We start from the raw sequence: 13,466 nt of genomic DNA, 5'->3' as shown, positions 1-13,466 counted from the left end.
CATCAAGAGATACAACACAGGCAGAACGTGGCTTACCAGGATTGCACTGAAAAATGTTTAATTTGCTGGCAAACATAGGTCTAAACCAAGTTTCTCCATCACTGCAAAAAGATAGAGTTCTTAATTAATCTTGAAAAAACCCAAACCCCTAATACCAAACCCGAAATGCAAGCACTGTCCTAGGAGGATATACAAGGGGGTGAGGCAGTTCACATACCGTATCAGCAGCACCAAAGCCGAAGGACTACCTAGCAAGAAATAACGTAACCAATTAGCATTAGCAGTTTAAATGAAAACTTAGCCCAGGGACAGTTGCCTTAGCGGTTTAAACAAAGTTTGGCCACGGAAAATCCTGCAACTGAAAGGCAAAACCTGCAAATCTTTCAGTGCAAATGTTGCTTCCCTGTGATGGAAAACCATCGCAGAGGTGCCACGGCGGACGGTGTGTGCCCGTGGAGGCAGACCCCGCGGGACAGCGCCGGTTATTGCACGGAATAAGCCTGCGGGGCTGGCGGGACCGTACCGCCCGCCGGGCTGGCATGGCGGGGGGGACACCGCCGTGGCTCCATGCCCGCACCCGTGGGGCAGCCTCTCCCGAGTCGCAGCCTGCTCTCCTCCCGCTGAGGCGACCCGGCGGCACGGGGCCCCCCTTCCCGCCCGCCAGCCCGTCCCGTTCGCCCGACGGAGCCGCTTTGCCCCGCTGGTGGTGGCGGCCCGCCCCGTCCCGGGGCGTGTGGGACGCGTGAGGCGAGCGCGGCCGGAGGCGGGCCCGCCCCGCCCCGCCAGGTTAAACAGCCCCGTCCCGCCGCCCGACTGTTCTCCGATCCTCCCGCCCCGCCGCCGAGGGCTAGCCAGCCGCCGCCTCACCGCCGCGGGGCCGGGGCCGCCTCCCCGCCGCCGGGCGATGGTGCCGGCGCCCGGGGGAGCCCTGCTCGCCGCCCTCCTCGCCGCCGGGCTGGCCGCCGCGGGCAGGTGAGCGGGGACGGCGGGGCGGGGAGGTGGCGGTGGTCAAGAGGCGGCTCGGAGCGCAATGCCCCGCTACTGCGTGGGAGCGCCCCGTGGGGTCCGGGCGGGCTGGGGCTGGGTCCGGGTCCTCGGCAGGCGGCTCCGGGGGTGGCCGAGCCGGGCGGCGGCATGCGCTCCCTGCCGTGCCGGGGGCTGCTGTGTTTGCCCGTGGCGCGGGTGTAAGCGAGTCCCTCTTCCACCCGTGTCCGTGGGGCTTGCCCCGGTGGCGGCAGGTCCCTGTGGGGGGGCGCCGCACAGCCCGGGCCGCTCCCTGCAGGGCCGTGTAAGAGCGATGCTGAGCCGAACGCCGCTGGTGAAGTGGTTACGGCTTTCTGGCTGGCGTGTGTGCTGCTTCCCTTGGAGTAACCGCAGCAAAGCTGCGGGGCTTCTCTGCTCTGGGTAAGACGGTAGCTTCAGCGCAGTGTTGGAGGTACAGCCGGTGAGAACAGCTACACCAAGTATGGAAAGGGGTGAGCTGCTCTAGTCTTCGGTTTGCCTGTATAAACAGACGCTTTAAAATCAGCCTACCCGGACAGTTGTTCTGGCCTACAGAGACGGGTACGTTCCAGAAACACAGTGAGATTTTGAGAGAGGATGAATAAAACTGTTTAATCTGGATTAAGCCATTCCGGTGTTCCCTCCCTCAGTTCTCCAGAGGCAAATAAAAAACCACAGGTGCTGCAGCAAGGGAGTAGCTACTAAACAGAGAATTCACAGCAACTGAAGGTGAAGCCTTCAATATGTTGTGTGGTTTATTTGTTTAGTATTGGATTTGTGAGCAGGAATGTTTATGATCAAGTGGCAGTGTGCTGCTCCAGCACATGCAGGGCTATGAAGTGGTCAGCTCCTCCGGAACTGGGAAGTTTATGAACTCCAGACCAGCTCTTGCAGAAAACACATTTGCTCTCAAAGCGGAGCTCCATTTAAATGCTCGTGTTAGTTATTTCTTGATGTTGTGTATTTACATTTCAAACACTTTGAAAGGTGTAAAACTGCAAAATAAGAGCGTTATCTCCTTCCAGAAGGAATTATGGCCTGGAGTTAGCTGAAGCAGAGGGACATGTTTGGTAAAAATTGTTATTTGACAGTAAGTCAGGAATCCTATGGGAAACCTACAACCTACCTAAGACTGATTGCTCTGCAGCCTGTGTTGTCCAAGCTGATGTTGGATGATGGTGGTGGCACCTCTCTCTTCTACCAAGATTGTCGTTTTGCCTCTTCCATTGGGAGGAAGGGGAGAGAAGAGATTTTCAAACATCTTGATGGAAGTCTTGGATGACAAGGGATTCTAGTTTAAGAGGACAAAGAAATTCTATTGGCTCTGAATAGCTAGGAAGAAGAAACAGGAAATGGTGAAAAAATTAATTAATTATGATGCTTTTGTCTTGAGAAGTGTGGCTTTTCTGTCTGGACTTTTCTGCTCTGAGTACTTCCTTTAAGGAGTTTGGTGGGCACACGAAGCTTTAAAGGAACTTCTGCAAGCCCAATGTAAACTTGATTTGGTGTTTTGGGAGGGACTTGCAGTGAAGCAGGACTGTTGTTGTGCTGAGTGCCTGAAAACGGATGAAGGGATATCTAAGACACAGTTAGTAGAAGATAATAGCTGACACTTTTTTGGCTTTATTTAATATGACTATAGCTGAACTTTTCTCCTAAAAGGAAGTCACCATTCCAAATAAACTTGTGTAAAAACAAACAAAACCAAAAAAACAGCCAACTACCATGACAAAAAAACCTTATGCCTTCATTTGGCAAACTTCAGATTTATCTCTACATGACATATGCTCATGATAGACTTTTTAGGAATATTGTTCAAATTGCTGTAGTTGTGAGATACCATCTTTTTGTCCTTCTCAATATACCAGTTGATCAAATTTTTAAGTTTGGTGCTAGTTGGGTTTTGCTAGCAACAATGTCCAGAATTTTTTTTTTTTAGAGGAAAATTAAAGAAAGGGGTAATATCCTGTCTTTGAAGTTAACTGGAAGTTGCTAATAATATAATTGAGGCCTTCCCCCTGCCCACCCCCCAGCAGCAGGCAGCTATTGTACGGGCAAGAGCTGAACAAAAGCATCCTGTAGAGTTCTTATGGAAACAGTGCACTAAATCTATTCAGCAGCTGTGTCTTGAAGAAAAAAAAAAGTAAAAGCTCATAACTGTTCCTTTCCAGAGAAAACTTTAGTAAAAGACAGAATATTAATAGGACCTGAAAACAAACAACTGTATTAACTCAAACCATACCTGACTTTGTTATCTACCTACCTGGTTAAATCCGGCTTTTGAAGACTCCCCTGCAGCTATTACTGACACATAACTCAATTCAGGCTGGGCTTACACCACTCATGATCACTGGTCAGGAGAACCCACCAAGTAATTTTTTTACCTGTTGGGATTTTTACTTGTGTTTACTTTAGCCATTACTGGTAAAAGGGCTGCTAATGAGGATTACAGTCCACCACAGCTATCAGCCCAGTTATTATATCTGAAATTTTTGACTGCCCGTTGGTATGCAGACATTTTTAGTAGTTTGAAGTTGGCCTAGGTCATAACTAATTTTGAGAAATGGATGCTATGTAAAACTGTTTTCTTATTTTATAGGATGAAGCAACAAAAAAGGGTAGGGGATGATAAAGGGAGTCTGTTGGATAAGCAAGTGCCAACATTCAGGCATGCTTTATTCCCCCTCTTTCACCAGTTATTGTAATATTTTCCTTTGCAGTTTGTGTATTTAAGCTATTTGGGATATGAGTCCTACCCTATCAATCAACCTGGCTGTGCTGGAAGACCTACCTAGCCACTTCATCAGTGGAAGAGATGAACTTTTTGAATGTGTTTTATAGTAAATACATAAGTTTTCTTTTTTTATTTCAAATTAAGTAAATCACTGCAAGAAGTAAAAGGTACTGTGTATTAGTTTAAGGTCTGTCCTCACATCACACATCCAATTTATTTTGTCCACTGCTCACGCCACTGTAGGTACAGAGTTACATACTTACCTGGTCTTTGCCAGTATCTGAATGCTTTTCTCTGAATTGATCCAACTTCTTTTGGGACAGTATTCATAATATTCATATTACTACAGAGAGGAACAATTTTTTCAGCAGCAGCTGAGTAAATGGGATGTCACTTCATTCATGCCTATGTTAGTATCATTATGGGCAACATCAGGTATTTTTTAGTTTGTGGAAGAGACTGTGTATCTTAAAATTAGGTAGGAGTTGTTCTGGCTCTTCAGTGCTCTTCAGGAGTCTCACCCTTCTCCTGGCTGTGTTCGTACTCTTGTATCCCCCTCAGTATTAATGGACAGTAGCTCAAGAGCAAATGGATATAAATTGGCCTTTCTCTTAAACTCTTCTGTCTCTCTCGTTTGGAGCTGCCTGACATGTGGTAGGAAGCAATCAGATCCCCTCTCAGCTTTTGGTTTGTTCAGCTGAAGCCAAGTTCTTCTCATCCTCTCTAAAATGGGTTTCTCATTCTTCATGGCTTTTATCATCATATATACCATACATACTGCATTTTTTTTAACATGGATGTTAAGAACTGTACATAATACAACCTGATATGGCAGCAGTAAAGCTTTCCTGGAATTTTGACTGAAACACCTGAGGGTCCCACCTATTTTATGATGGTGCTAGTGGCTCACAGTGATCTTGTGATAGCAAATATGGCCAGCTCTTTCTTTCTGTCACTTCAACTAAGGAGGCTCTGGCTTATTGTAGAAGTTCTTGTTCTTCATCTTCAATGTTGCTTGCTAAATGCCATCCTACTGGTGTCAGCAATATCATAGCCACATAAAATCAGTTACTTCTCTGCTGCCTGGGCACCCCAGATGGCTCAGTCTGCCGTTTGTTACCTTTAGCACAAGGTACAGCAATCTCACTCAGGCCCCTTGGTACTCCCTGTGAAATCCTATGAGAATATCATATAGGGAGGGATCAGAAGCATGCCGTGCCTCCAGTCTGCATTATTTCTTCCCCAACGTCCAAGAGGGTCCACGTGACATTCTCCAGGAAGGGATCTGCCTGCCTGAAAGGATCTCCTCTTTCTAAATTTCTTTCTTTTGCACAAAATACTGAACTCCTGACAGTAATAGCTGAGCTGATGTCTGGTGGTTCTTCATGAGTCAGAGGGACTAACCTGGCAAAACTGAATTTCCTCCCAGATTTTGGGATCAGGATGGGCTCTTGACAATCTAATTGACCTTTCCTACTGCCAAAGGTAGACTTTAACTTGGTGCTTGTTGTGGAAGTAAGAACAAGTGAAACACCTTGTCGAGGGCAGTATGTATAAAGTTTAGCTTTGTTCATTTTATTTGCAGTTTTATGGAACATTTCCCAGTTTTAAGACAAGTCTGTACTGAAATCTTCTGAGATATTGTATACTTTGTAAAGATGCTGTCATTATTTGATTTTGAAGTGAAATATTAAATAAAATGTTACTGAATGAGTTTGTCTTCCTGTGAAAATGAGCACCTTTTGGAAAGTAATGAGATCCTGCTTCCTCCAAGCTTTTTGACCTTCCAGGGGAGTCTTAGCACATTCCAGCTGCATTCAAGGGGATTTTCTGGGATGTAAGCAGAATATACATTTACTATCCAGGTGAATTCAGGGGCACTTTCTAATGTGCAAGGAGAATATATGTTCTTCAATTTGTATACTTGCAAGTGATGTAAGCCAGCAGCATTTGGATGAACAAAATGGAAAAAGCTTATTTTATTGTCTATAAATGCAGAGGCAGGGTGCTGATTTCTAATAGACACACATACAGGAGTCACAGCTATTCAATACACTTTTTCTCCTGTCTGAAGATGGGGTATATGTACTCCTGTAAACTGCATCACTGGGTTGATGGCAAAGGCTGGGTGACATCAGAGCAACTTATTCCAACACTGCAGTCTTTTTAATTGCCAGGTGACATGAGGACCGTCTCCTCATTCAGGGTATCTCAGATACATAAGCTTATGCATTTCATCTGAACTCCCTTCTCTTTCCAATGGTTCTGCTACTAAAGAAAACTCTGAAGTAATGTCTTCTGTCTTTGGAGGATATGTATATATTTATTTTACTAGTTTGCCTTAGTGATGTTTGCAGTAACTATTCCAATACGAGTGCAACCCTTCCAGATAAGCACAGGAAGATAGGCGCAAAGCGCTGCTGTAAGGTGATAAAGCAAAGCCTTTACTCTGCATCACACGCAAAAAATGCAGAAGTTCCTGGCCTGCTTTTTTTCCATGGGGATGTTTGTTGCTGTGTATTGCCCCTCTCAATGCTTTCTGTGTCAGAAACACCACCTTGGACTCTTGAGGAAAGTGTATTTTAAATTATGGCCTGGAAAAAGCAGTGGAGACAGAAGATTTTGGATAAAGAAGAGAATTTCATAAAGGGGACAGGCATGTGGTAATGGAGAACTTAACTAACAACAAACAGGGAGAAGAGAACCCAAGTCACAGCAAAATAGAGTAGATCTAGAAGACTTACACAGTTATGGATTTCCATCAGATTTATAATTTTGGCAACTAACGTGGAAGGTTTTCCAACTCTTGCAGCTGTTGATCTGCACTGTGACTTTGAACCCCCTGGGCTTATTGGCAAATTAAACTAACATTAATTTGTATGGTCAGGGAGTCCCATGCAACCAGCTTTTCTGGGGCTGACTGATGTTCAGAAAGCCGATTTTCTTTAGAATCAGTATTTCATCATCCAAAGCAATAGTGCTGTCAGGTATGACATCATATATTTGATCCAGATTCTTCATGTGATGCAAGTTGGAGCAGCCCCATTGTCTTGACTGATATTAAAAACGACTCATTCTAGCAGGGGACCTGGCTGTATTTTTTTGCCTTTGCCTTGTTTCTCATTAGAAGGGATTTATGTCACACAGTTAATTTATTGCAGGTGAAACGTTCCCATCTCCCCTGTTTCTCCAACCAAATGCAACTTTGCATTCCTGTCTAGAAACACTCCCTTAGGTTTGGTGAAATTAAAGTGCCTGATGGTGGATAAAACATAAGGGAAATGTACAAAGGAGTATATGGAGTAATGGATTAAAGTGTGTTTTCCTGCTGGAGCTAGTGTTTATCCTTCCTTATGCAGCTCGAGAGCTCGTGGGCAGCTGGTGGCTGTGAGCCAGCCTGGGGTGTGTCGTTACGGCTCTAGGTTGGATTGCTGTTATGGCTGGAAAAAGAACAAGGGCCACTGTGAAGGTAACAACACTTTATTTTTGTTTCCTCTCCACGGCTGTGTACTTGGTACTAATATAGGGATTTCATATATGTCAGCCAGAAGTTACAGAAAGAAACCTTCTGAGGATTGAAATCTCTTAACTCTGTGAGAGAGTGAATAAAACATGTTTGAGAGACCGTCTCCTCAAAAAAGCAGAGCTTTGGGTAAATAACACCAAACCATAAAATACGTATTAAAAAATTCCTAGGTCCAGAAGGGACCATCTGTTGTAACCTCCTGCACAGCCCTGGTCAGTGCCTATACTGTTACAGCTGTCAAGTAAGTGCCAAAAATGCAGTGTTTTCTAATGCTACATATGGACCCCTAAAATGGTTTTCTAGCAGTTGATATCCTTTATCTTCAGAGTACGCAGCCTCTGAGAACCTGGAAGTTTTAACTTTCTAAAAATATAAATAAAGCCCAAGCAGTAAGTGCACTTGACTTGAGCTTGGGTAGGTGGCCAGTATTCTGGTCTGTGGATTGTTGGTTTAATGAGTTGTCAGTGACTCTTAAGACATTTCTAATTTGTAAAAGGTCTACAGATCCCAAGGAGAAGGTGATGTGGAATCTCTTTCTATCTGTACTTGGGCAAAACATAGTAAAATCATAAAATACATGCCTTAGGAATCTTTTTCAGATGTTGCATCTGTTGTCCCAGAGAATTTGGCATTCTATATCTGGTGAATTTGAAAAGAGGCTTAGGGTTATTCATTGCTGAAAATCAGCTTACTGGTATCTAAAAGGGAAAGGTGCCAAAATGTCACTGCTCTCCATATATAGCATGTCAGTTTTAAAAAGGAAAAAGTGATTAATACCTTTATTAATATTTCTGCATTGCTTAATAGCACCTTAGTTTTGATGCAAATGAATACCTGAAGGGACAACTGGCAAATGTAACTTTGATCAGCTGGTGGAGTAGCTTGTCTTGTTTTATAGCAGTAGGTTGTTTTGGTACTAAAATACAGTTTTCATAAATTTTTAAGATTCTTCTTTGGTAGATTACTTTAAACCAACTATAATGTAATTCTGCATTGTAACTCCAGATACAGTGGCGTTCTCTGCTTCAGTGCTAATACTCACTTGGTCTTGCAGTATGCCACATTGCATTCAGGGATGGAGATAGTGTTCAAAAATGCCTTAATCTGCTCTTTTTCCAGAGCTAGTCCTGATTTAAATGCATTTTTGGTTTGCTTTTCCTGAATAACCCTCATGCTGACAATCACATTGACTTCAGGAGCCTTAAACCTTATAAAAGTCAGCATTTAATTTCTAACTAATGATCCAGAGGGCTGAGAGTTAGAAAATGTTTACTTTTTAATGCATCCAGGCTAAGCATAGTCTTCTCAAATCATTGTAAACCTGATGCAATTATACTTATTGGGATGTGTGGTAAGGACAGTTGCCTGATCGTTTGACAGGTGCGCTCTGGATATCCCACCATGGGATGGACACGTTCCTCAGCTGTAATTGAGGAGATCTAAGACTGGAAAACTGCTGTAGGGTAACGTGTCTTCTTTGACTGTAGGAGAGTGCTGTTGCCTCTTTGCTACTCCAGATGCCAAGCGTAGCAAGTCAAGCTGCTGGCTAGCTGCTTCTCGCATAGGCTCCTTAAAAATAGGAAAAAGGCAAGAGTACAAAACTGAATGTGAATAGTAAGGATGGCAGAAAAAGCACGAGGGAGAGAGCTAAAAGGAGTCCCTTCTTTTCCAGGTCTTTACAAACCTGGAGAAGCACACATTCCTGTAATCTGTGCTACTGTCACTTAAGCAGAATAAAGTGCTGATCAGTAACTACCATGCCCAAACTAGAAGGAGAGGTATGATGTTGAACTTGTGCAACAAGTTTTTAGGCAACTAAGCAGGGCAAAAGTTCTCAAATAGAGTATTTCTAACTTTTTCTTTTTCTCTCTCCTTTCTCTGCCTGACTCCGCCAGCTATCTGTGGACATGGCTGCAAGTATGGCGAGTGCATGGGACCAAACAAATGCAAATGTTTCCCTGGATTTACAGGGAAAAGCTGTAATCAAGGTTTGTGCACATGGGGATATTACTCCAGAAAGCAGACTGTTGATGTTCTGTCTCCTTATCTTGCACTATGGATTATGTCATCTTCCAAAACAGTAAACCAAGATATTTTCTTGTTTACATAGAAGAGTTTAGAGCTTAAGGTGCTTGCAAGCTCTAAGCCTCCTTCAGCACAGAGAAGTTTGATGAGATGAAAGGAGCAGGTCACTGTGCATGGAGAGAGCCCATCGTACTGCAGTGTAGATGAGTGAACTGCAGGTGCTGTGAGGGAAGCATGACATAAAGGCTACACGAATGGATGGGTCTATCATTGCTGCGTTCCTAAGCACCTGCAGCCTTTGCTTGAAAATGTTGCATTGACATACTGAACACATTGACATTTTTCAGAGTCAAAACAACCCATTTATTACACAATATCTTTCAAACAATATACTATAAAGCTATACTGTTATTTTGGAAAACTCCATCTTTTGCGCTCTTGATGTTGCTCACAGGGAAAGAAGTCAATTCCTCAGCACCACTAGAGAGGAAAGTGAAACAGCAGCCATGGTTGCATGTAATAGATATGTAGGTATCACTTACAACTTCAGCCTTTAAACCCAGAAGTTTAACCTCAAAAATGATTTGGCAGTTTAAATGTTACCAAAAGGTAACCGAGAAATCCCCAGCTTTTAGGTGTTCTGTGCAGTAACTCCAGCTGCATTTGATATGCCCTCCGAAGGCAAGCAGGTCAGCTCTGTGCCCTTGCAGTAGATTCAGGGTCTGGGGCTTGGTGGAAGCACCACACAGACCTACATGTGCAAATTGCCTGTTAACCCCCTGGGCTGTTCTACCTTCTGAAGCACGGCCAGGAATTTTTTAGTAAAGTGGTGGCTGGCACAGGCCAGAAATGTCCCAGAGCTATTTCAATAGTATAGCCATATAGGTGGTCATGTTCCAGCAGCCAGGCATGCTCAGAGCCACTTTTAATGTACTGGCAGATATAGCCTTAGTTTGTCTTTACAGCAGAATGCCCTGCTGAGCAAACTCAACATGAGCTAACTAAAATAACAGAGATAAGGGGACTGTATTAGTCTGCCACCAAGTCTGAGCTAAATTAGCCTTATCTCCGTAGGTTCTCTTTTAGAGCTGTGTATGCTATCTGTGCATTACTGTGCATTGTGCAAGATAGGGGCAGCTAAGCACTTTTGAAAATGTATGGTCTAAGTGGAATAACTTTTGCTCCCTAGTTTGCTCTCTAGTTTCTTTGTTAAGAGAGTCTTGGTTATTTAGTGGAGCCACAGTAGCACAAAAATGTGATTTGCAAGCTTATAGGTTGTCCTTTTTCAATCGGAGCTTACATTTAAATAATAGAATGCAACCCTCTTTTTTTTTTCTCCCTGGACTGAGCTGTAACAAACACTTCTGCACATGTATAACCCCCACAAAGTTTGTGCTGTGAGCGGTCTGGAGTTTCTTCTGTGGTCTGCAGGGTGCGTAGACATGAGAACAGATGCTTCTCCCATTAGAAGTTGAGCTGCACAAGCGCAGTGCTTGCTTGGAGAGTTGCATCTTTATTGTAATTATATTATTGGTCATATGTGCCATTAAACACATGTTGAACAGGCTGCGTACACTGATGCATTCATTAATGAGTTCTGTTTGTTTACTAATCAGGTTTCAAAATACAAGAGGTAGAGGTGTCAGTTCCCAGAAGTCACAAGCACAGATGTTGTCCCCTTGTCATAGGACCAATAGCATTGTCAGCACTGCTCTGCCTATACTACACAAACTTTTCAGGATTGTAGTTTTCTTCCTGTGAATGGCATTTGGGAATTTGAAATAAATTTAGTTTCTGCAAAGCCTTTTAAATCCTGGATTTTGAGAAGGATTTAGGATGCTTTTATTCTCAGTATTTTGAGATTTGTCCTTTTATTCTTAAAGTCACATAATTCTTATCATATATTGTATTTCATTTCTGCTACTGATAACCTTGGTGCCAATGTGTAGTTAAAAAAAAAATAATCTTTGTTTCACTTTATCTCAAGCTGATTTACTGTTCTATCTCATGTTTTTGCCTTTCTAGTAGAGAGGTCAACTGGAGAGCTAAAATCTCCACCTAGAATCAGAGAAATCCAGAAGAATAACTCCCAGAAAAGAGATTAACTGCAATTCTCTCCCCACCCCTCCACCTCTTCCTAACAAGCTGACAGTTATTGCCAGAGTTTGCATTAGTTTTTCAGGTGTAGAAGTCTGTATTTATTAGTTTTGCTAGCAGTCTTTCAGCCAGATGGTCTGCTAAACTCTCATCTTGCAAGGGGCTGGCTCATTTTCAATCCAGGCAATTTTACTGTGGGGAATTCAAGGCATTAGACAATGTTATCCAGCTATATGTTTGAATATATATATACAAACCCAGCACTCACTTCATTCCAATGACTTCTGCAGATCTGAATGAATGTGGACTGAAACCACGTCCCTGTGAACACAGATGTATGAATACACATGGCAGCTACAAGTGCTATTGTCTCAACGGGTACATGCTTATGCCAGATGGCACATGTGCAAGTAAGTAATAGAGCTGATAGGACAGGCATACCGAAATCATCTAATCACATTTGATCCCAGCGGATTTTCTTCCTGTGATGAATGGATTTAGCTTATTCAGGATTGGGTCTTTGCCTCAGCTCTCTGGTACTGTCAGCAGCTGAAAGAGGCTTTCTGTTTGGCAATACCTGGATAAAGTAAACTAGGTCATACTCGTATTTTGGTGTTCAGAGGAATTTTTGTCCTGCTAGATGTAAAAATCTTTGATAGCGTTACTTCAGATGAAGAACAGCTAGTATAATCTTGATGCATAGTCCTGCCAGTTCATCTGTTGAATAAGGATGAATTAATCTATCCAGGCAAAGCACCAATACAGGCTACTTTTTACTATGCTGAATTTCATGCCATTATTCTTTGCTTTATCTTTCTGTGCTCCCTCACTAATTTATTTTATCTCTGTGTTGATATGCTTTGCACAGTTGCCACCAGCTTCTTGCAAACATTAGTTCATTGAGCTAAGGCTTATCTAAACTGTGTTTCTACCTATTTTCTTTGTGTTTAAGCCAGCATGTAATGGAAAGCATTCTGCTTTCTTAGCCAACCTGATTTTTCAGACCTGAGGAAGCTTCTTTTTCAATGACACTGTTTTGTTAGTAGAAAATACTTTTTTTTCTTCACCTGAGCTGTTCTATACAGGTATTTTGGCTTTGAGTTTCACTGAACCCTAGGTAACATGGTGACAGCCCTTTATGGAGTCCACTGGACTGGGGCAGATGCATCAGATGGACAAGGAAGCTAGTTGGTCTCAGCAGTGGAACAATCTGCTTGAGAGATCTGCCCTAAACCAAAGGATCTAGCTGTATGGGGTGCAGCACAATCTTTCCCATGGATATGACAGAAAACCATAAACTCTGAAAGGCTTTGATCTCCAGACCTTGGAGACAACCATTCACCAGCCAGGGTGTCCATCTGGCGAGTTTGCTCTCAGTCTTGGGATAATTGGAAAAATACCCAGCCTTGGCAAACACTCGCAGGAACACAGGGCCTGCAGCTCTGGGGCAGGTAGGAAAGCCAGAGATTGCTCTTTTTCTCTCTTATGGCGGGGAGACTGAAATTGCCACGAATGATACTTGGGGCCAGAGCCTTTGGAGGATTTCCCTTCCCTGCATCACAGCTCAGGGTTGTGCCTCTGCATTACTAAGCATGGTGTGTATCACTGGCAGACAACAGCTGGGAGGCCCTGAGATCCCTGAGAAAGGGACATATATTCATTCCGTTTCATCCCAGATAATTTGTGTATCTGCTGACATCATACGCCAAGCAGTTTTCAGTAAGGCCACTGTCTTATGGACAGCTGAAGCTGGCAGAAGCCAGAACTACAGTCAAAAGAAACTATCCTTTGAGTCCAACAACGACTTTGTCCCATCCGTCCCTCACTCCTGCTCCTCTGAGCACAAACACTTGCTGCAGCCACGCTTCTGAACCAAGTCAGAAAACTAGATCCTAGCCAGTCTCAGTTCAGGACTCATCTTCTGATTCAAGAAATTTTGCGCTTGTACCAAATGTGCAGTTGCAGCATCCCTTGCTTAACCCAGCACGAAACGCTGGATCTCTCAGGGGCGGTGGTGGTCAGTGTCAAGTATATATGAAAAAATTGCCTGAGCAGCTGTGAGCCCTGAAGCTTGCGTTTCAC

At 43.6% G+C, this 13,466-nt stretch overlaps 1 protein-coding gene across 2 annotated transcripts in view; it reads left to right on the top strand.

Moving 5' to 3' along the window:
- Positions 1-834: 834 nt before the first annotated feature.
- The window catches only part of EGFL6 (EGF like domain multiple 6), a 44,680-nt gene continuing 32,048 nt past the window's right edge, over positions 835-13,466 (top strand). For both annotated transcript variants that reach the window (XM_054834665.1, XM_054834655.1), the window contains exons 1-4: positions 835-972; positions 7,096-7,205; positions 9,158-9,250; positions 11,675-11,794. In XM_054834665.1, the coding sequence (XP_054690640.1) occupies positions 905-972; positions 7,096-7,205; positions 9,158-9,250; positions 11,675-11,794 (391 nt within the window). In that variant the 5' untranslated portion in view covers positions 835-904. The remainder of the gene's footprint in view (positions 973-7,095; positions 7,206-9,157; positions 9,251-11,674; positions 11,795-13,466) is intronic.

This window comes from Grus americana, chromosome 1, assembly GCF_028858705.1.
Source record: "Grus americana isolate bGruAme1 chromosome 1, bGruAme1.mat, whole genome shotgun sequence".
In the NCBI taxonomy this organism is placed as follows: domain Eukaryota; kingdom Metazoa; phylum Chordata; class Aves; order Gruiformes; family Gruidae; genus Grus; species Grus americana.
This window is presented reverse-complemented; position numbering and strand designations above follow the sequence as displayed.